Source organism: Oncorhynchus nerka, linkage group LG5, assembly GCF_034236695.1.
Source record: "Oncorhynchus nerka isolate Pitt River linkage group LG5, Oner_Uvic_2.0, whole genome shotgun sequence".
In the NCBI taxonomy this organism is placed as follows: Eukaryota; Metazoa; Chordata; class Actinopteri; order Salmoniformes; family Salmonidae; genus Oncorhynchus; species Oncorhynchus nerka.
Genome location: NC_088400.1, coordinates 26,690,810 through 26,712,996, shown reverse-complemented (window position 1 = coordinate 26,712,996; position 22,187 = coordinate 26,690,810). Strand labels below are relative to the sequence as shown.

General features: G+C 40.7%; 1 protein-coding gene and 1 long non-coding RNA gene across 2 annotated transcripts; one reads left to right on the top strand and one right to left on the bottom strand.

The window, feature by feature from the left end:
* Positions 1 to 15,007: 15,007 nt before the first annotated feature.
* LOC115129903 (uncharacterized) lies at positions 15,008 to 17,258 on the bottom strand. Its single transcript, XR_003863696.2, has 3 exons — positions 17,142 to 17,258; positions 15,975 to 16,055; positions 15,008 to 15,235 (listed from the first exon to the last, which is right to left on the bottom strand). It is a non-coding gene; the product is annotated as an uncharacterized LOC115129903 (long non-coding RNA).
* A 544-nt stretch (positions 17,259 to 17,802) lies between these two features.
* LOC115129902 (aristaless-related homeobox protein-like) lies at positions 17,803 to 20,139 on the top strand. The gene is made up of 5 exons (XM_029660699.2): positions 17,803 to 18,002; positions 18,157 to 18,493; positions 18,648 to 18,693; positions 18,851 to 19,116; positions 19,523 to 20,139. The coding sequence occupies exons 1-5, from the start codon at positions 17,831 to 17,833 to the stop codon at positions 19,680 to 19,682; spliced, it is 981 nt and encodes a 326-aa protein (XP_029516559.1). The 5' UTR covers positions 17,803 to 17,830; the 3' UTR covers positions 19,683 to 20,139.
* The last annotated feature ends 2,048 nt before the right edge of the window (positions 20,140 to 22,187 follow it).

Genomic DNA, 22,187 nt, shown 5'->3' with positions numbered 1-22,187 from the left:
CCTTTAACCGGCACTGAAAAGACCCTGACACAAACAAAAAGGCAAGGCTGACAAGTTCTGAAGTTCTGACTCGTCTTTAGTTGGCTTTGTTGAACTTGTTGAACTTTTTAGCAGAAGTGACAGAGGGCTTACTCACACGTTGGGCTGTCCTTATCCTTCAATCAGTGCCCTGCCTCACCCCAGTGCATCATTCCCAATTTGTGGAGCATGACTAACGGCTCCCTGTACCACTGTGCATTTTAGGATTTGGGACAAAGAAAATGTATGAAATTAGCATGTTATGGAAATCAACTTTCACCTTACTTGGTGTTATACACACTTTTTGGAATTAAACTTTAATTCAGTTGCTTCATCCTATGCAGGCAAACACGCGTCCCCTATTCCCATCCTCAGCAGGGAAGCATCTTTTATCTTTGTTTTAACATGCTAGAGGAGGGACGGTGTTTGTGGAGACTCTCTAAATTGTTGATTTGGAGAGAAATTTGACCATCTGGACAAAATGCAGTGGAGAACTTTTAATGAGTACAACGGACTTTCCCATTGATTCGATTACACATACCATTTCCCTGGAGCATTTCTCATTGACACAGCCAATGGTGGGAAAACCACCATATTTTCTCTCTCTCTCTCTCTCTAGTGCTCTGTTCTTCTCCTGCTCCTGCTCTTTCTCCTGTTGTAGTTGTCTCACCACTGTCCAGATATATCTCTCTCGCAATTCAAGGGGCTTTATAGGCATGGGAAACATGTGTTAACATTGCCAAAGCAAGTGAGGTAGATAATACACAAACGTGAAATTAACAATAAAAATTTACAGTAAACACTACACAAACAGAAGTTTCAAAACAAAGACATTACAAATGTCATATTACGTATATATACAGTGTTGCAATGATGTACAAATGGTTCACAAGGGAAAATAAATAAGCATAAATATGGGTTGCATTTACAATGGTGTTTGTTCTTCACTGGTTGCCCTTTTCTTGTGGCAACAGGTCACAAATCTTGCTGCTGTGATGGCACACTGTGGAATTTTACCCAGTATATATGGGAGTTTATCAAAATTGGATTTGTTTTCAAATTCTTTGTGGATCTGTGTAATCTGAGGGAAATATGTCTCTCTAATATGGTCATACATTTGGCAGGAGGTTAGGAAGTGCAGCTCAGTTTCCACCTCATTTTGTGGGCAGTGAGCACATAGCCTATCTTCTCTTGAGAGCAATGTCTGCCTACGGCGGCCTTTCTCAATAGCAAGACTATGCTCACTGAGTCTGTACATAGTCAAAGCTTTCCTTAAGTTTGGGTCGGTCACAGTGGTCAGGTATTCTGCCACTGTGTACTCTCTGTTTAGGGCCAAATAGCATTCTAGTTTGCTCTATTTTTTTGTTAATTCTTTCCAATGTGTCAAGTAATTATATTTTTGTTTTCTCATGATTTGGATGGGTCTAATTGTGCTGCTGTCCTGGGGCTCTGTGGGGTGTGTTTGTGAACAGAGCCCCAGGACCAGCTTGCTTAGGGGACTCTTCTCCAGGTTCATCTCTCTGTAGGTGATGGCTTTGTTATGGAAGGTTTGGGAATCGCTTCCTTTTAGGTGGTTGTAGAATTGAACGTCTCTTTTCTGGATTTTGATCATTTGTGGGTATTGGCCTAATTCTGCTCCGCATGCATTATTTGGTGTTCTACGTTGTACACGGAGGATATTTTTGCAGAATTCTGCATTGCAGAGACTCAATTTGGTGTTTGTCCCATTTTGTGAAATCTTGGTTGGTGAGCGGAGCCCAGACCTCACAACCATAAAGGGCAATGGGCTCTATGACTGATTCAAGTATTTTTAGCCAGATCCTAATTGGTGTGTTGAATTTTATGTTCCTTTTGATGGCGTAGAATGCCCTTATTGCCTCGTCTCTCAGATCGTTCACAGCTTTTTGGAAGTTACCTGTGGCGCTGATGTTTAGGCTAAGGTATGTATAGTTTTTTGTGTGCTCTGAGGCAACGGTGTCTAGATGGAATTTGTATCTGTGGTCCTGGCGACTGGACCTTTTTTGGAACACCATTATTTTGGTCTTACTGAGATTTACTGTCAGGGCCCAGGTCTGACAGAATCTTTGCAGAAGATCTAGGTGCTGTTGTAAGCCCTCCTTGGTTGGGGACAGAAGCACCAGATCATCAGCAAACAGTAGACATTTGACTTTGGATTCTAGTAGGGTGAGGCCGGGTGCTGCAGGCTTTTCTAGTGCCCGCGCCAATTCGTTGATATATATGTTGAAGAGGGTGGGGCTTAAGCTGCATCCCAATCTCACCCCACGACCCCGTGTGAAGAAATGTGTGTTTTTTGCCAATTTTAACCGCACACTTGTTTGTGTACATGGATTTTATAATGTCGTATGTTTTACCCCCTATGCCACTTTCCATCCATTTGTATAGCAGACCCTCATGCCAAATTGAGTCGAAGGCTTTTTTGAAATCAACAAAGCATGAGAAGACTTTGCCTTTGTTTTGGTTTGTTTGGTTGTCAATTAGGGTGTGTAGGGTGAATATTTTATTTTGTCCTGTAACTCGTTCAAGGTCATTGGAGAATCCAGTGGGTTCTGGTAGTCTTTAATAGTTGATTCTAAGATTTGTATTTGATCATGTATATGTTTTTGCTCTTTATTCTTTGTTATAGAGCCAAAAAGATTGGAGAAGTGGTTTACCTATACATCTCCATTTTGGATAGATAATTCTTCGTGTTGTTGTTTGTTTAGTGTTTTCCAATTTTCCCAGAAGTGGTTAGAGTCTATGGATTCTTCAATTACATTGAGCTGATTTCTGACGTGCTGTTCCTTCTTTTTTCGTAGTGTATTTCTGTATTGTTTTAGTGATTCACCATAGTGAAGGCGTAGACTCAAGTTTTCCGGGTCTCTATGTTTTTGGTTGGACAGGTTTCTCAATTTCTTTCTTAGATTATTGCATTCTTCATCAAACCATTTGTCATTGTTGTTTATTTTCTTTGGTTTTCTATTTGAGATTTTTAGATTCGATAGGGAAGCTGAGAGGTCAAATATACTGTTAAGATTTTCTACTGACAAGTTTACACCTTCACTATTGCAGTGGAACGTTTTACCCAGGAAATTGTCTAGAAGGGATTGAATTTGTTGTTGCCTAATTGTTTTTTGGTAGGTTTCCAAACTGCATGCCTTCCATCTATAGCATTTCTTAATGTTACTCAGTTCCTTTGGCTTTGATGCCTCGTGATTGAGTTTTGCTCTGTTCAAGTAGACTGTGATTTTGCTGTGGTCTGATAGGGGTGTCAGTGGGTTGACTGTGAACGCTCTGAGAGACTCTGGGTTGAGGTCAGTGATAAAGTAGTCTAGAGTACTACTGCCAAGAGATGAGCTATAGGTGTACCAACCATAGGAGTCCCCTCGAAGCCTACCATTGACTATGTACATACCCAGCGTGCGACAGAGCTGCAGGAGTTGTGACCCGTTTTTGTTGGTTATGTTGTCATAGTTGTGCATAGGGGGGCATATGTGGGAGGGAATGCTGTCACCTCCAGGCAGGTGTTTGTCCCCCTGTGTGCGGAGGGTGTCAGGTTCTTGTCCGGTTCTGGCATTTAGGTCGCCACAGACTAGTACATGTCCCTGGGCCTGGAAATGATTGATTTCCCCCTCCAGGAGGGAGAAGCTGTCTTCATTAAAGTATGGGGATTCTAGTGGGGGGATATACAGTGCCTTGCGAAAGTATTCGGCCCCCTTGAACTTTGCGACCTTTTGCCACATTTCAGGCTTCAAACATAAAGATATAAAACTGTATTTTTTGTGAAGAATCAACAACAAGTGGGACACAATCATGAAGTGGAACGACATTTATTGGATATTTCAAACTTTTTTAACAAATCAAAAACTGAAAAATTGGGCGTGCAAAATTATTCAGCCCCTTTACTTTCAGTGCAGCAAACTCTCTCCAGAAGTTCAGTGAGGATCTCTGAATGATCCAATGTTGACCTAAATGACTAATGATGATAAATACAATCCACCTGTGTGTAATCAAGTCTCCGTATAAATGCACCTGCACTGTGATAGTCTCAGAGGTCCGTTAAAAGCGCAGAGAGCATCATGAAGAACAAGGAACACACCAGGCAGGTCCGAGATACTGTTGTGAAGAAGTTTAAAGCCGGATTTGGATACAAAAATATTTCCCAAGCTTTAAACATCCCAAGGAGCACTGTGCAAGCGATAATATTGAAATGGAAGGAGTATCAGACCACTGCAAATCTACCAAGACCTGGCCGTCCCTCTAAACTTTCAGCTCATACAAGGAGAAGACTGATCAGAGATGCAGCCAAGAGGCCCATGATCACTCTGGATGAACTGCAGAGATCTACAGCTGAGGTGGGAGACTCTGTCCATAGGACAACAATCAGTCGTATATTGCACAAATCTGGCCTTTATGGAAGAGTGGCAAGAAGAAAGCCATTTCTTAAAGATATCCATAAAAAGTGTTGTTTAAGCCACCTGGGAGACACACCAAACATGTGGAAGAAGGTGCTCTGGTCAGATGAAACCAAAATTGAACCTTTTGGCAACAATGCATAACGTTATGTTTGGCGTAAAAGCAACACAGCTCATCACCCTGAACACACCATCCCCACTGTCAAACATGGTGGTGGCAGCATCATGGTTTGGGCCTGCTTTTCTTCAGCAGGGACAGGGAAGATGGTTAAAATTGATGGGAAGATGGATGGAGCCGAATACTGGAAGAAAAGCTGATGGAGTCTGCAAAAGACCTGAGACTGGGACGGAGATTTGTCTTCCAACAAGACAATGATCCAAAACATAAAGCAAAATCTACAATGGAATGGTTCAAAAATAAACATATCCAGGTGTTAGAATGGCCAAGTCAAAGTCCAGACCTGAATCCAATCGAGAATCTGTGGAAAGAACTGAAAACTGCTGTTCACAAATGCTCTCCATCCAACCTCACTGAGCTCGAGCTGTTTTGCAAGGAGGAATGGGAAAAAACATTTCTCTGTTAAGATAATTTCCTTTGGTGGATGGGACTACCAGCTCTCTGTAACCTAGAGGGCAACCAGTGGGTCCATCTCCTCTATACCAGGTTTCTTGCAGGATGACAATGTCTGTATTACCGATTTCTTTGGTGAAGTCTGGGTTCTTGCTCTTTAGGCCAAAGGCAGATGACCTCAGGCCTTGGATATTCCAGGATGATATAGTGAAGGCTTTGTGTTCCATAAAGTGTCCAATGTTGTTGGTCGTATGGTTTGGCCTCAGGCCAGTAAGTGTGAGCAGAGCCTGCTGAGCATCTGGTACATGCCATTGGCTTGGGCGAGTGTAAGAGTGGGGGTTGGGCCTGTTTGCCCGCTCACTACCTGGGCGTATGTGTGACTTCCATGTTGAGGCCCTCTTTGCGGGGGTGGGGTGCATGGGGTGGGCAGGAGTGGCATAGGTCTGATCGGAGGGGGCCTAAATGGGGTGTGGGCATGGTTGACGTGGGGGGGTGTTGATTGGTTGGGGCGGGGGTGTGGATGTGTCTGGGGGTGCTGTGGTCTGGATGTAAGTCCTCTTGGCGTGGGTCCTCTATGTGCAGGTCCAGGGGGTCCTGCAGGTCTTGGAGGGTGTCTCGCTGGTCTGGGTGGGGTGTCTATTGATCTGTTGCTCGTGTGTGAAGTGTTGGGGATACGTTTGAGAGCGATGTCCTTTAGAGTCCGGGCAAAGGTGGGCACTGCTGCCTTGTAGGTGGACCTGGTCATAGAGGCTGTTCTTGTCCAGGGTGGAGTGGTGGTCCAGGAAAACATTTGGTTTTGAGGCACAGTCACAGGGAATACTTGCGTTTACCCGCTGTAATTGTGGCAGGGTGGAAGTCTTTTCGTGGTAGCAGGGTGGAGATAACCACTTGTGCGTTAGGGAAAGTAGAAGAAGCCTTTTCAATCACTCCCTTCAGTGCTCTGGCCACACTTTCATGCTGTGCTCTCAGGTCTTTTTTTTTTTTTTTTTTATATATATTTCCCATTTGAGTCCATAAGAAGTACAATCTGTGTCTTGTGTTTGTCCTCAGTGGGTGTGGGGGGTTTGTCAGAAGGGCTATCAGAGTGGCTGACAGGGGGGGTGCTCAGAGGGGGTGAGAGCCGCTGGACTTGGGGTTTTTCTTTTGTCTGTTCTGCTGTGATGTTGACTCTATGGTCAGGGTCTGGTGTGGACTGTTCTGCTGTGGTGTCGAGACTTTTGTCGGGTGCTGAGGTGGGCTGTTCTGCTGGCTTCTCTGTGGGGGTGGCTACCTCTAGTGGGTTGTTCTCTGTCACACGCCATCCCCCTCAACCTCTCCTCTAGTGCTCTGTTCTTCTCCTGCTCCTGTTGTAGTTGTCTCACCACTGTCCAGAGTGCAGATCTCTCTCTCTCTCTCTCTTTCTCAAGGTTGTGGGTTCGATTGCTATAGGGGACCAGTACGATGAAAATGTATGCACTCACTACTATAAGTCACTCTGGATAATGTAGAGAGAGAGATACTGAACCGCTTGTTAGATGTGATCTAAAGGAACACGTTTGAATCTCCAACCTGGCAGGAGAACCAGGGAAGCGAAGGAGCTTCAGATTACTGTCACATCTCAGGAATGATTTCACTTTCACTTTTTAAGAGCAAGAAACAAGTCTAGCTTCATGCTTCATAGTGAATTCGGAACCATAACCAAGAACCTTTTGACAACAGGAGGAAGAAACATCTCATGCTCATAGGTGTCTACATATGGAACACAGTGGGCATACATGCAGTAAAGAGGTCAATGGGATGCAGATCAGTGTGGGAAAGCGCAAGGACACCATTCCAAATATTTGATCTAACAAAGTGGATATTCGCTAAATCCATCATTATTTATGCATTCTAATAGGTGCACAATTTGGTTACTAAAATCCGATTTGGATATATTTGTCTGTTTTCATTGCATAATATTTAGATGTTGTCCTTGGTTTGGTTTATAAAAAAAGTTATGCTAAATGCTACTGTTTTGTATGAGCTGATAGCACATGGTCTCTGGTTGTGAGGCCAGTTGGATGTACTGTCAAAATCTCTAAAACAACGTTTGAGGCGGCTTATGGTCGAGGAATGAACATTAAATTCTCTGGAAACAGCTCTGGTGGACATTCCTGCAGCCAGCATGCCAATTGTACACTCCCTCAAAACTTGAGACATCTGTGGCATTGTGTTGTGTGACAAAACTTCACATTTTAGAGTGGACTTTTATTGTCCCCAGCACAAGGTGTACCTGTGTAATGATCATGCTGTTTAATAAGCTTCTTGATATATCACACCTGTCAGGTGGATGGATTATCTTGGCAAAGGAGAAATGCTGACTAACAGTGAGGTAAACAAATGTGCGTACAACATTTGAGAGAAATAAGCTTTTTGTGGGTATGGAACATTTCTGGGATCTTTTATTTCAGCTCATGAAACCAACACTTTACATGTTGCGATTATATTTTTGTTCAGTATAGAAATTGGGGGTGGTAGTTGAAGCCATTTTTAAATGTAATTCAGTTGATTGGTGATGATGACATGAACATACACTGAACAAAAATATAAACGCAACATGTAAAGTGTTGGTCCCATGTGTGAAATACACATAAACAATAGCCGAAATGTAGGCTAAATGAGATGGGTGGCAATGAGGTGATTCTGAATCTTTGTGTATGTGGCGTTTCCATTGTTTTGGTCAAATTCCATTGATCTCTTTACTGCATTAATATTTGAAGGAATAAGACAATCATGTGGTGGGTATTTTCTGTCTTTAAAAAAACGCTTACAAAATAGCCTTTAATCTTTCATCTTGTCTTTCCTAGATAAATGCTCTATTGTGTTGCAATGCACTGGTGTGATTTAAAAAAAATGGTAAGTCATAACCAATGATCTCCTTGCAACTCTCATCTATGAAATATGAAGGATAGCTTTTTGATCCAGAGAGAGAAAGAGAGAGAGTGAGAGAGGGCAACAGAGAGAGAGAGATAGAGAGAGAAAGAAAAAAAGAAAGATGGACACAGAGAGAGAGAGACAGAGAGAGAGAGAGAGAGAGAGAGAGAGAGAGAGAGAAAGAAAGAATGAGCGTGAGTGAGAGAAAGAATGAGCGTGAGTGAGAGAAAGAAAGAGCATGTTTAATCAGAGTTCAGCTAGCTGCTCTGTGTGAGGACTGAGTTCTCAACCCGACAATTAGAAGAAACCCTTAATGGTGTGTTCCTCCTGAAGGAGACAAGGGCAGATAAAACACAGCAGCCAGGATGACACACATCAACTGTGCCTGACGCATTAACTTCAGCTCAACAAGCCCATCTGTTGTGCTTCTGGGAATTATTCACTAGTGTAAATAATGAAAAGGACAAAAAGTGACATTGTCTTTGAATGCTGAAGAAATAATTGTGTGTTTGTTAGAAAATATGTGTTGGTTTTGACTGGTGTGCTTCAACTGTAAATACCTGAAATGTTTCTGTAATTCACATGACTTCCCTATAGGCTGTTACAACTATAGATAACAAGTGAAGCAAGGAGGAACCGTAGATCCTGGACAACTAAGAAAGGGCAATACAACCAGTGAGGTGCTTAGATTCATGTTCTGACCTGCAAAGTACAGCTTCCTGTAGTCTGCAAGAAATCCAAATATCAAAACATCCATCAAAAATACTGTCACGACATGCTCTTTTTGGTTGAGGATCATAGCTCTCTCTCTCTCTCCCACCAAAGGTTTATGGCGGTCATAAATACCTAAAACTCTTTATCCCACTCGGCCAAAATGAAGGTTGAGAATCCCTTTGTTACCACAGAAAAATACTTTTCAGTACGGTAACGTCAAAAGGTTGAATAATTGAACAGTGTTTCTGTATTCCAAGCAGTTGGAGTGGTCCGTGGACACTTAAGGAACAGTCATGTCGAGTTTGTTTCATTTGGTGACCTCATGAAGGACAGGAGACACACATTACTGTTTCTTTGTTTGTATACACTTCTCAAGTATGGGGTTTGCATCTGAATGTTGTATAAAATAAATTATTGAGTATATGGATACTTTTGACATTATGAAATGTGATGTTGGCCTTCTAAATGAGAGTATGGGTTTTCATATAAAAAGTTAACTAGTCAGTGACCACACCCCGTGAGCACAGACATTTACATCGGCGTCATGGAACGCCCCCTTTTCTACTAAAAGTATAAAACCTACTTCCGACAAAATGTACATTAGACCAAAACATGCCGGTGATGCTGGCGTGTGAAGTGGTTTAAACTACATAGGACAAAACCAGAGAACGTGGAGATCCTCCCAACGCTGAAATGGTGAAGAAATCTACAAACTAAAGATCAATGACTCAGGCTGCAGCTGTTTAAATACTTTAGTCTGGTAAATGCATCCGATCAAAGAATATTTCCCGATTGGTACTCGGTGACGTATCCATTATATCAACCTACAACTTCGACAGACTCTGATCTCTGGTGGAGAAACCAGAGGCTTTCTGTTGACTAACTATCCAGCAGACGGACCGGCGATTGCAGAGGGACAACAAAAGCATTCACTCGTAAATATGTCAATTGCAATGTATTTTCGAATGAGCAGTTGTTCATGTTAAAAGTGCTATCATTTCCATGAGTGTAGTTAAAAACTCTTGAGTTTTCCCACTCTTGAGCTGACCCCACCCCTTTCCTTTATCTACCAAGCCGTCATATTGGTTTCGTCCACTAGGGACGTTTCATTGTGTCATGTTAGTACCCAATGTATAACTAATTGTGTGTGTGTTCATGCAATTCTGTGATTGATTAGTTAGTAAATAAATAATTAAGCCAATGTTTATATCGCTGATTCATGATTTATGTTAGAGTTCGTGCAGATATCAAAGGGTTTGCGACATTCAGGAATGAGACTGATGAGGTAACAATACATTAATAGAAGACTGTAATCGACAAGATATGAAAATATCTGAAGAGTTCATTCAGGAAATAAGAGACTATAAACAAATTCCTGTGGTGTCCCGACTTCATAGTTAATTAAAGTTACTAAAGTTACATGATTAGCTTAATCACGTAAGGAATAATTACACATAGATTTGATGATATAACAGTCTTAACATTTAATGATAGTCAATGCTACGACAATACTATCGTATATCGGATGGATACATAAAACAATACGGTGACACATAGATGTCAAATGAATTCCAGCACTATAATATACAGTACTTTACATTTACCCGAGAAACCTTTCTCCTCTGTCATGTGTCAATCAACCAGGATGGTCTTAGCATGCATCCACTGCCTCATCACTCCTGTCAGGATTACTTTTGCCTGATGAGACTAGTGTTGACTCGTGTTGACTGGCATGACCTACAATCATCGAGGCTGGCTCTAGGCTCTAGGATTTGATCATCTCCGAGTTCAGGAACTTAAACCAGCTACTGGTAGCTAGAGGCTGGAAAAGAATCACATTCAATCAACGCCTAAATTTCCTCCACCTGCAATTATAGTCACTGGGATTATTGCTTAATTTCACTAATAAGTGTACTCTCTCACTGTCCTAAAGGTACAGTCAATATCAGAGGACAACATTTGAAATGTCTATGTGAGAGCAAGAGAATATTAAGACCCAAGCAATTGTATCCTTTATTTAGATTTGATAATAATCCTCCCCAGTCTAGCCCCTGCTAAACACTAGCCTAACAATAATTTATACCTGCCTTTTGTGATTCTACACGGTAACTGAGGAACCAGTCGAGTGATGACTATCCTCAGAGTGTGATGCCATACATCAGCCAGCGCTGGGGACCACAGTGTGCCCATTAGGTGGCCTACATCACACTGCAACTCCTATAATCAAGGAGAAAAGCAAATGCCACGTGTTTTAAGGAGCCCTCCTATTGTGCCCTCTTTGTTTCCATCCGAGAAATCAGACTCACAGGCTAATTAAGAGGAGCCTTCATGCCTCCACATTAAGTGACATTAGACCCATCTGCAGTGTCCCCTCCTCCGGTGACACCCTCCTGGGCAGGAAGCAGAGATGGTGAGGCCCACTCTGCTATCACTGGCAGCTCAGCCTGCCTGATGGATCAGTTAAGTGTGACAGGGTCTGTGCTGTTCTCAGAGACCTGCTTCCCTGTGTGATGGGCTTCGTAGGTGACTTTACTGTTGGGTTTGGAGGGGGGGGATCTGTGTGTGTGTGTGTGTGTGTGTAGAGAGAGAGAACAAGAGAGAAGGCTGTCATTAAGGTGTCTCTAGTTGATGTGCTGATGGTGATGACACCACATCGCCCAACACGCACGACAGCCTTGAACCACTGGCTCTTGATGCCATTAAACATGGAGCTCAAGAGGCTGGTTTTATACATACATTATAGTGTGATACATTCCTATATAGTCTAATGATTTGAATGAAAAAGACAACAACATGAACCTACCACAACAGAAGTAAACAGTCTAGCTATGTTGTACACAGTGAGACCTGAAGAGGAACAGATATGTTGCAGTGAGAGCAGAATGTGTTTGATGCTTGTAATTAGTGTCCAATTATCTGAAACACAGACAGAACCGGTGATCAAAGGTGGCTCATAAGGTCTAAAACTCTTCTCAAACACTGGTCCCTAAAGAGCATTCAGCTAGATGTACAGCCAGTGCAACACATTTTTTTAAAGAAGCAATTGTATTTTCTTTCAGCAGACAGTGTGCTTGCTTTACCCATCTTATTGCTAAAGCTAGGAATATCACTCTAATCAAAACATAGCCACGCTTGTCATAAACTTTATTAAGTACAACAAGTAGGAGAGAAGCCCAGACTACAGTAGTTGTCTCTAGCCTAAATTGCATTTCTCTTAGATGAACAAGGAAACAGAAAGCCAGTTGGTTCAACCGCTGTGCCACAGCTGCCTTCGGAGACCACAAATTACTGTCAACATTAAGAAACATATACAGAAAATGTAATTGAACGTCTAGTTCTTCGTATCTGGCATGAGGCTAAATCCTGCTTCTGAATTCATTTTCACAGCCGTAAATATGACTATTGCTTTATACCTTTCAATCATGTCAACTTTAGCCACATTTGGGGTGTGCTTGAAGAGGAAGACCTGATGTTCTTCCAGAGGAAAACCCAATGTTCTTCCAGAGGAAAACCCAATGTTCTTCCAGATGAAAACCCAATGTTCTTCTAGAGGAAAACCCAATGTTCTTCTAGAGGAAAACCCAATGTTCTTCCAGAGAAAAACCCAATGTTCTTCCAGAGGAAAACCCAATGTTCTTCCAGAGGAAAACCCAATGTTCTTCCAGAGGAAAACCCAATGTTCTTCCAGAGGAAAACCCAATGTTCTTCCAGAGAAAAACCCAATGTTCTTCCAGAGAAAAACCCAATGTTCTTCCAGAGGAAAACCCAATGTTCTTCCAGAGAAAAACCCAATGTTCTTCCAGAGGAAAACACAATCTTCTTCCAGAGGAAAACCCAATGTTCTTCCAGAGGAAAACGTATATTTTATGAGCGGAAAAGGGTACATTCTGTTCATATATCTGATGTAGATTTATTATGTAGCCTACTTTCTCCTTCCCATAATTCCAATATCTTAAATATGCCATGAGAACATATTGAGAAAGAAGAGATAGGATGAGTCAATCTATGAAGGCTATCTGTTTCATGACAACTACGCATGTATAGATGCAACAGTCTACAGAGTATAATTCTCATGAAATTGAAGATTGTATTGTGAAAACTAGCATGGCCAATAGAACCCTAACTTAAACAACATACTGCAAAAACTACTATGCGCTAATTTCTGTACATTTATTACACAACATGGACAATATTGTATAGGACTATATAAGCAAACACACTGCAAACAACCCACACAGTACATAGGTAATGTACAGTTAACAGGACTCCCCATGGGCTCTGGCTCTTACCCTGAGAGCATCTTTGGCCATTATTGCATATTAAAGACGTTGTAATGCACCATCAGGTTTATGGCCCACTAATTCTGACTCCCTGCTGCCCAGCAAATCAGCACTGTACAGCCCATAAAGGGCCAATAATCGTCCCTAAACTAGTGTTAGAAAAACTGTGTCAAACACATGGCTGCCTTCCTCTATCAGACAGTATCCAATGAATTAGCGCTGTATCTAAATCAGTGTGAACTATCAAAAAGCTGCAAAATGAAACGATATTTCAACCTACCTAACAGTTAAGAGAGACAAAAATGGGTGCATAGCAAAATATAGAATGGAATTGAAACCAAGATTGCCTTGGGGCTAATCCTGTGGAAGGCAAATAATTGACAGTGGTGTTTTGAGGTCATTATTAAAGCAAACACTTGACATATGAGAGAGGGTTGTAATTGAGAAATGTGCCAGAGTGGGACTAACACCTGGGACTCATTCACATGCAAGACAACATGTTCCCACGATAAACAATATGATTATTGTTAACCATTTCATATAGAAAACTGTCATGTAGAGACATAAAACTATCTAATTCACACCAAGTTTAAAATGTTAATTCCGACAGCAAATTGGTGAATGATCAAGGTGACCCGGCAGTATTTTGAGGAGGAAGTCTCCTCTCTCTCTCTCTCTTTCTTTTCCCTTTTTCTCGCTCTCTTCCTTCCTCAGGTTCCTCAACCAGACTGCCTGGGATGGAGGGGGATGGCACCCAGTCTGGCGTTGTATGAGGAGACTCTACAGGTCAATCCTCACAGGACTCTAATGAGGTCTCTGCAGGTCAGTCCTCACAGGACTCCAATGGGGTCTCTGCAGGTCAGTCCTCACAGGACTCCAATGGGGTCTCTGCAGGTCAGTCCTCACAGGACTCCAATGAGGTCTCTGCAGGTCAGTCCTCACAGGACTCCAATGAGGTCTCTGCAGGTCAGTCCTCACAGGACTCCAATGCGGTCTCTACAGGTCAGTCCTCACAGGACTCCAATGAGGTCTCTACAGGTCAGTCCTCACAGGACTCTGAGGTCTCTACAGGTTAGTACTCACAGGACTCCAATGAGGTCTCTACAGGTCAGTCCTCACAGGACTCCAATGAGGTCTCTACAGGTCAGTCCTCACAGGACTCCAATGAGGTCTCTGCAGGTCAGTTCTCACAGGACTCTAATGAGGTCTCTACAGGTCAGTCCTCACAGGACTCCAATGAGGTCTCTGCAGGTCAGTTCTCACAGGACTCTAATGAGGTCTCTGCAGGTCAGTCCTCACAGGACTCTAATGAGGTCTCTACAGGTCAGTCCTCACAGGACTCTAATGAGGTCTCTACAGGTTAGTACTCACAGGACTCCAATGAGGTCTCTACAGGTCAGTCCTCACAGGACTCCAATGAGGTCTCTACAGGTCAGTCCTCACAGGACTCCAATGAGGTCTCTGCAGGTCAGTTCTCACAGGACTCTAATGAGGTCTCTACAGGTCAGTCCTCACAGGACTCCAATGAGGTCTCTGCAGGTCAGTTCTCACAGGACTCTAATGAGGTCTCTACAGGTCAGTCCTCACAGGACTCTAATGAGGTCTCTACAGGTCAGTCCTCACAGGACTCTAATGAGGTCTCTACAGGTCAGTCCTCACAGGACTCCAATGAGGTCTCTACAGGTCAGTTCTCACAGGACTCCAATGAGGTCTCTACAGGTCAGTCCTCACAGGACTCTAATGAGGTCTCTACAGGTCAGTCCTCACAGGACTCTAATGAGGTCTCTACAGGTCAGTCCTCACAGGACTCTAATGAGGGAATGGTGTGTGCTGATATAGGGCAATAGGCTGATCTGGACACAAACCCAAGCGGTGAAAATAGAAGAATAGCTAAAGCAAAAATAAATGTGATGAACGATTATCATCAAATGATTCCATGCTGGCTTGTAAGATTGAATTTTGAAAGATAATGAATTTGGCATTACAAAAGACATGTCAAACATTACAGGGAAGAGAAGATATTACTTGTTAGATATTACTGCACTGTCAGAGCTAGAAACACAAGCATTTCGCTACACCCACAATAACATCTGCTAAACACGTGTATGTGACCAATAACATTTTATTTGATTTTGAAGACTGAACAGTGGTAGAGTGGTGGTCCGTAGATTGAATGGGACCACAGTTTTAAAAATCTTTTGAATTGTACATCAACAGAAAATAACTTGTTTTCCACAGTCTCCGAGCAAGATGTCAGAATTTCTTCTCTTCCACCCGAGAAACCAAAGAGTCACCCCTTCTCTTCCTATTCTCTCGATACACATGTACACTTCTCCGCTTAACTTCTTCTGAAAAGTGAACAATTCAGGGCTGAGCACATTCTGTCCTTGCTTGTCACAAAGACCCAGATCCCAGAGGTGTTTCATTGACTGCCACATGGGCTAAATTGGGCGGAGCTGTAACGGCAGAAGAAGAGGAGGACCAAGGTGCAGCGTGGTATGTGTCCATATTTATTAAATGAACACGGAAATAACAAAACGAACAAAGAGAACGACCGAAAACAGTTCTGGCTGGTGCAGACACACAACAGAAAACAGAAAATAATCACCCACCAAACACAATAGAAAACAGGCTACCTAAATATGGTTCTCAATCAGGGACAACGATTGACAGCTGCCTTGATTGAGAACCATACCAGGCCAAACACAGAAATAGCAAATCATAGAAAAACTAACATATACAACCCACCCAACTCACGCCCTGACCATACTAAAAGAAAGACATAACAAAAGAACTGAGGTCAGAACGTGACAGGAGCACCGCTATGGTTCTGAGCAATGATCCAACAATCGATCCAACTTTACTTGGAAGCATTCTTCTTTGGCCAAGTGTCAACATAAAGCAACATGGTTTGCTATTACACAAGAGAAAATAAATCTAATGATGTAAACCCTTATGACCACACCCATTTTTTTAATATTCATGTTTTCACTGTGTGATCAAGTCTTAAACATAGGGTTCATTCGTGTGGAATATATGATATAAATATGATTGCCTAAATCTTACAAATATAGATTTAGAATGTACCTTAGATAGTTTTCCACATGGTGTACTACTGCCATCCGGTGGAATAAACCACTCGATCCGTTGTGAGGCTTCTTTTTCTCCCTGAGAGGAACATCATAGGACAAATGAATTACATAATCTGATAGAAAATGGTTCAGACTGGTTAGTTTTGAACTTGTTGATTTGAAAATCAAACATGGTGATGCAGTGCACATGCAGACACACACAACATTATCCTCACTGATTCATATTATGTCAAATATCCCCTCCTGTGGCATGTTAATTCAAAAATATGATTTGCATAAGTGAAGCCATGCTGGTGCACATTCCCAGAGTATTGCCCAGATTAAACGAATAGGACCTGGGCACCATCAAAAAGACTGCTTGGTCAATTAGTCAGTCTGCATACTGCCATTTTCTAAGTTACAGCTAAAAGCTGTGCAGCAGGGAGCAGGCTATTGCTGGCTGACTGAAGGACAGGCTGGCTGGGATTCCAAATCGATGTGCGTGGCAATATTGACACCCTGTGTTTGCGTAAGAAAGTGAGAAATTGAGGTTTGGAGTTTCAAATAGGATCCTTTCCTGGCACTTCCCTACTAATAGTTACTGTCATAAATCTGTACATTTATCAGAGGCCCCTCCATGCTTTAATTAAACCACATTTACACCAACTTGTGGGCTGGCCTCCATGTGCCTGCCTCCTCATTGATTAAATTAAATTAGCTGATTTTCATAGTCCTGATATTGGTTGAAAAGGAGTTTTAATGACTCCAACCTAAGTATGTAAACGTCCGACTTCATTTGTATTGCTAGATATTACTGACTGTTGGAGCTAGAAAACATAAGTATTTTGTTGTACCTGTGATAACATCTGCAAATCTGTGTAGGCAACCAATAAACTGATTTCATTTGATATAAATTGCTGTTCAGACAAAGACAGTACAGTATGACGATGGGCTAAAACTGCTTCTCTAATAGACATCCCTTATCACACTTTTAGGTGATGTCATGGTTACGTTGACTAACTAAGCTCATGCGTAAAAAACGTCAAAGGGTCTAACGGTCGTCTCACGGCGAACTGCGCATGTGCAGGCCGTCAAATCAAAGGCACTCGTTCGATACAAAGTTATATACGTGTCAGTTTGTCACTTTTACGAGGTCGGAGTAACAACGTCCTCAACTACTTACGTCGGCTCGAATCTTGGTTGTGCCTTTAGAGTTAGAGAAAATTGACAACTAAGGAAAGATTTTTCCATTCTGTCTTTGATTCTCCAACATCAAACCCCTGCCTGGTCTGTTTCGCAAGCGTACCCGGAAGTCTCGCAATGTTGCGCCTCTGGGTTTACAAACTGTGGTTCAGATATCTTTTTCTTTCCACATTGATTTCCACAGGTGGCCACTAGAGTGCACTCATCTCCCATCATCATTGAATGTCATTTAGTGGTTTAATTCAAATGAAGTGTAATTACTTTATATGGTCAGTAAATTGAAGTCTTTCATAATAAAATAATTCAGTACCAATCAACCCCGTTACAAGGATACAGCTACAGTTATCTATTACAGCTACTGTTATATTGCTAGAGCTGATACTAAAACAAATTATATTAATATTGCTAGTAGTATTACTTATTTTTGCTCATTCATGGTAAAGTAGGGCTATCAATCTACAAATTCACAAACAACTGGACATAAAGTCTTCATCCTGCATGTTCCCTATCCTGGCAGATGGAAAAGTAAAGATGCTAATGACATTGACAACCCTACAGTGATGAACCAATAGAGAGCAGCACAGCTTCCACTATTTGAGAGCCAATGCTTTGTTCACATCTAACTCTTCTGTCAGAGTACCTCAAAGATCTCATCTGTAGTGGACAGAAATGAGTGAGAGGGCTGTAAGGTGGTCTCCTAAACCACAGGATTGGGAAAAGAAGAACCATCCTACAAACCAGAAGTCATCACATGGGCTACAGACATTTACATTTTCATCGTCTTATTTGATTGATTCCATTCTGGGCAAAGATGCAACCAAAGACACTGGGATCGACAGAGGTACTGTACCTAAACTAAATTTAGGGAAAATTGTCAATTAACTTTTGTAAGTGGCGCAGGGGAAATTGTTTGTGAATGGTGAAATTTCTAAAAAAAAAGGTGAAAATAATTATGTTACACGATAAATGACTAACTGTGCACATTTTCCAAGCAGTGGATACAATGGGTCCTACATCTCTCAAAGGGACTGAGAGTCAATCCAACAAGTCCAAGCAGATATCAGTAACACATCGTATTGCTCCTGAGGAGAACAAAAAAGCTACTTCACAGCTACAAGAAGATACCAGGATGGAGCTCCCAGTAAATACTAGTAGAGAGACAGAGTTGGGCTCCAGCAGAGACCCAACAGAGCAGCTGACAGCAGAAAGCCTAGATGGACACAACATCAACTCAAAGAAGCAACGACTTTATCGAACCACCTTTACTCATTTCCAGCTGGACCAACTGGAGAGGGCTTTCCACAAATCTCATTATCCAGACATTTTTGCCAGGTAATAACATTATGCTATCATTACTACTGGTTATTGACATGAGTAGTGGGGGTCTTGTTGCTATGTAGTATACCACATACCTCACCTTTCAATCATGTTTATTCTAAAAGACAATTCAAACTGTTCATAGATCAATGGCTCTTTATTTCCCTAGAGAAGAACTGGCGACAAGTCTAACTTTGACGGAGGCAAGAGTCCAGGTACACATACTCAATCATTTGTTTTTTCCCTTTATACTGTAAATGTTGGTCTTGGAGCTGATTCTTATTTAGTGTGAGGCTGCAACACATAGTAGTCAGACATGGATCCATCAATAGGCTCCTGACATTTCTCCACTTGCTACACCTGTGTGTCCAGGTGTGGTTCCAAAACCGCAGAGCCAAGTGGCGTAAGCTTGAGAAGGCTGGTGTTTTGAGCTCGGTCCCTGGGCTACCTCTAACCAACCCCCTGAGCCTGTACTTGGATGTCCCCCTGCACCAGGCCTCTGTGGTGGAGCCATCCTGGGGGGGAACCCCACATACAGTCTCTCTATATGGGCCTGACTCTGTGGGAACCCTAGATATTGGCACTCTGGCCTGTGTCTCACTGTGTGGACATCCTCTTATCCATCCAAACTTCAGCAGGTAGTATATATCAGTCTTCTGTTGAGCCGGACATATGTTACGTAATGTGTAGCGATTAGAATTTGGATTTACTCAGTGGCTGATCTGAAAAACACTTGCATAGCTACACATCTTGGTAATGGTTAAGACAGACTAAACCCAACCCTAACGCCATGTGGGAGATGGGACTATGCATTTGGTGTTTTAATTTGTCAATATACTACACTCTTAGAAAAAAGGGTTCCAAAAGGGTTATTCGGCTGTCTCCATAAGGTTCTACATGGAACTCAAAAGGGTTCTACCTGGAACCAAAAAGGGTTCTCCAAATGGTTATCCTATAGGGATAGCCGAATAACCATTTTTAGGTTCTAGATAGCACTTTTTTTCCTAAAAGTATAGGAACCTGAAGTTATTTTTATCTCCTAAGGTTTTTAACTGTGATGAATCCTTCGGGTAACACTCCAACCCTGATGACCAAAGCTACCAGACCATCCCAGACCAGACCAGCTGCCATACTGGGTAATGACAGGAGGCTACTGCCCACACCGAGCAGTACTCTGTCCACAGACAGTAGTCCAACAGATTAAGGGACATTATCCAGTCCATGCTTGGTTTATATTGGTGCAGTTAGCTGAATGTCAGCATCATCAGATTCAGTTCAAATGTTTGTAGTTTGTCCTGTATGATTTATTGATTTAGTATTTGTAGTGTGTCCTGTATGATTTAGTATTTGTAGTGTGTCCTGTATGATTTAGTATTTGTAGTGTGTCCTGTATGATTTATTGATTTAGTATTTGTAGTGTGTCCTGTATGATTTAGTATTTGTAGTGTGTCCTGTATGGTTTATTGATTTAGTATTTGTAGTGTGTCCTGTATGATTTATTGATTTAGTATTTGTAGTATGTCCTGTATGATTTATTGATTTAGTATTTGTAGTGTGTCCTGTATGATTTATTGATTTTGTATTTGTAGTATGTCCTGTATGATTTATTGATTTAGTATTTGTAGTGTGTCCTTTATGATTTATTGATTTAGTATTTGTAGTGTGTCCTGTATGATTTATTGATTTAGTATTTGTAGTGTGTCCTGTATGATTTAGTATTTGTAGTGTGTCCTGTATGGTTTATTGATTTAGTATTTGTAGTGTGTCCTGTATGATTTATTGATTTAGTATTTGTAGTGTGTCCTTTATGATTTATTGATTTAGTATTTGTAGTATGTCCTGTATGATTTATTGATTTAGTATTTGTAGTGTGTCCTGTATGATTTATTGATTTAGTATTTGTAGTGTGTCCTGTATGATTTATTGATTTAGTATTTGTAGTGTGTCCTGTATGATTTATTGATTTAGTATTTGTAGTGTGTCCTTTATGATTTATTGATTTAGTATTTGTAGTATGTCCTGTATGATTTATTGATTTAGTATTTGTAGTGTGTCCTGTATGATTTAGTATTTGTAGTATGTCCTGTATGATTTATTGATTTAGTATTTGTAGTATGTCCTGTATGATTTATTGATTTAGTATTTGTAGTGTGTCCTGTATGATTTATTGATTTAGTATTTGTAGTGTGTCCTTTATGATTTATTGATTTAGTATTTGTAGTGTGTCCTTTATGATTTATTGATTTAGTATTTGTAGTGTGTCCTGTATGATTTATTGATTTAGTATTTGTAGTGTGTCCTTTATGATTTATTGATTTAGTATTTGTAGTGTGTCCTGTATGATTTAGTATTTGTAGTGTGTCCTGTATGATTTAGTATTTGTAGTGTGTCCTGTATGATTTATTGATTTAGTATTTGTAGTGTGTCCTGTATGATTTAGTATTTGTAGTGTGTCCTGTATGATTTAGTATTTGTAGTGTGTCCTGTATGATTTAGTATTTGTAGTGTGTCCTGTATGATTTATTGATTTAGTATTTGTAGTGTGTCCTTTATGATTTATTGATTTAGTATTTGTAGTGTGTCCTGTATGATTTAGTATTTGTAGTGTGTCCTGTATGATTTAGTATTTGTAGTGTGTCCTTTATGATTTATTGATTTAGTATTTGTAGTATGTCCTGTATGATTTATTGATTTAGTATTTGTAGTGTGTCCTTTATGATTTATTGATTTAGTATTTGTAGTATGTCCTGTATGATTTATTGATTTAGTATTTGTAGTGTGTCCTTTATGATTTATTGATTTAGTATTTGTAGTGTGTCCTTTATGATTTATTGATTTAGTATTTGTAGTGTGTCCTGTATGATTTATTGATTTAGTATTTGTAGTGTGTCCTGTATGATTTATTGATTTAGTATTTGTAGTATGTCCTGTATGATTTATTGATTTAGTATTTGTAGTGTGTCCTTTATGATTTATTGATTTAGTATTTGTAGTGTGTCCTTTATGATTTATTGATTTAGTATTTGTAGTGTGTCCTGTATGATTTAGTATTTGTAGTGTGTCCTGTATGATTTATTGATTTAGTATTTGTAGTGTGTCCTTTATGATTTATTGATTTAGTATTTGTAGTGTGTCCTGTATGATTTAGTATTTGTAGTATGTCCTGTATGATTTATTGATTTAGTATTTGTAGTGTGTCCTTTATGATTTATTGATTTAGTATTTGTAGTGTGTCCTTTATGATTTATTGATTTAGTATTTGTAGTATGTCCTGTATGATTTATTGATTTAGTATTTGTAGTGTGTCCTTTATGATTTATTGATTTAGTATTTGTAGTGTGTCCTGTATGATTTAGTATTTGTAGTATGTCCTGTATGATTTATTGATTTTGTATTTGTAGTTTGTCCTGTATGATTTAGTATTTGTAGTGTGTCCTTTATGATTTAGTATTTGTAGTTTGTCCTGTATGGTTTATTGATTTAGTATTTGTAGTGTGTCCTGTATGGTTTATTGATTTAGTATTTGTAGTGTGTCCTGTATGATTTATTGATTTAGTATTTGTAGTGTGTCCTGTATGATTTAGTATTTGTAGTGTGTCCTGTATGGTTTATTGATTTAGTATTTGTAGTGTGTCCTGTATGGTTTATTGATTTAGTATTTGTAGTGTGTCCTGTATGATTTATTGATTTAGTATTTGTAGTGTGACCT

Coding starts and splice junctions, on each gene's coding strand:
- LOC115129902 (XM_029660699.2), top strand. CDS start 17,831: ATGAGTGAGAGGGCTGTAAGGTGGTCTCCTAAACCACAGGATTGGGAA. Junction 18,003..18,156: donor AGACACTGGGATCGACAGAG/GTACTGTACCTA, acceptor TTTTCCAAGCAG/TGGATACAATGGGTCCTACA. Junction 19,117..19,522: donor ATCCATCCAAACTTCAGCAG/GTAGTATATATC, acceptor TTATCTCCTAAG/GTTTTTAACTGTGATGAATC.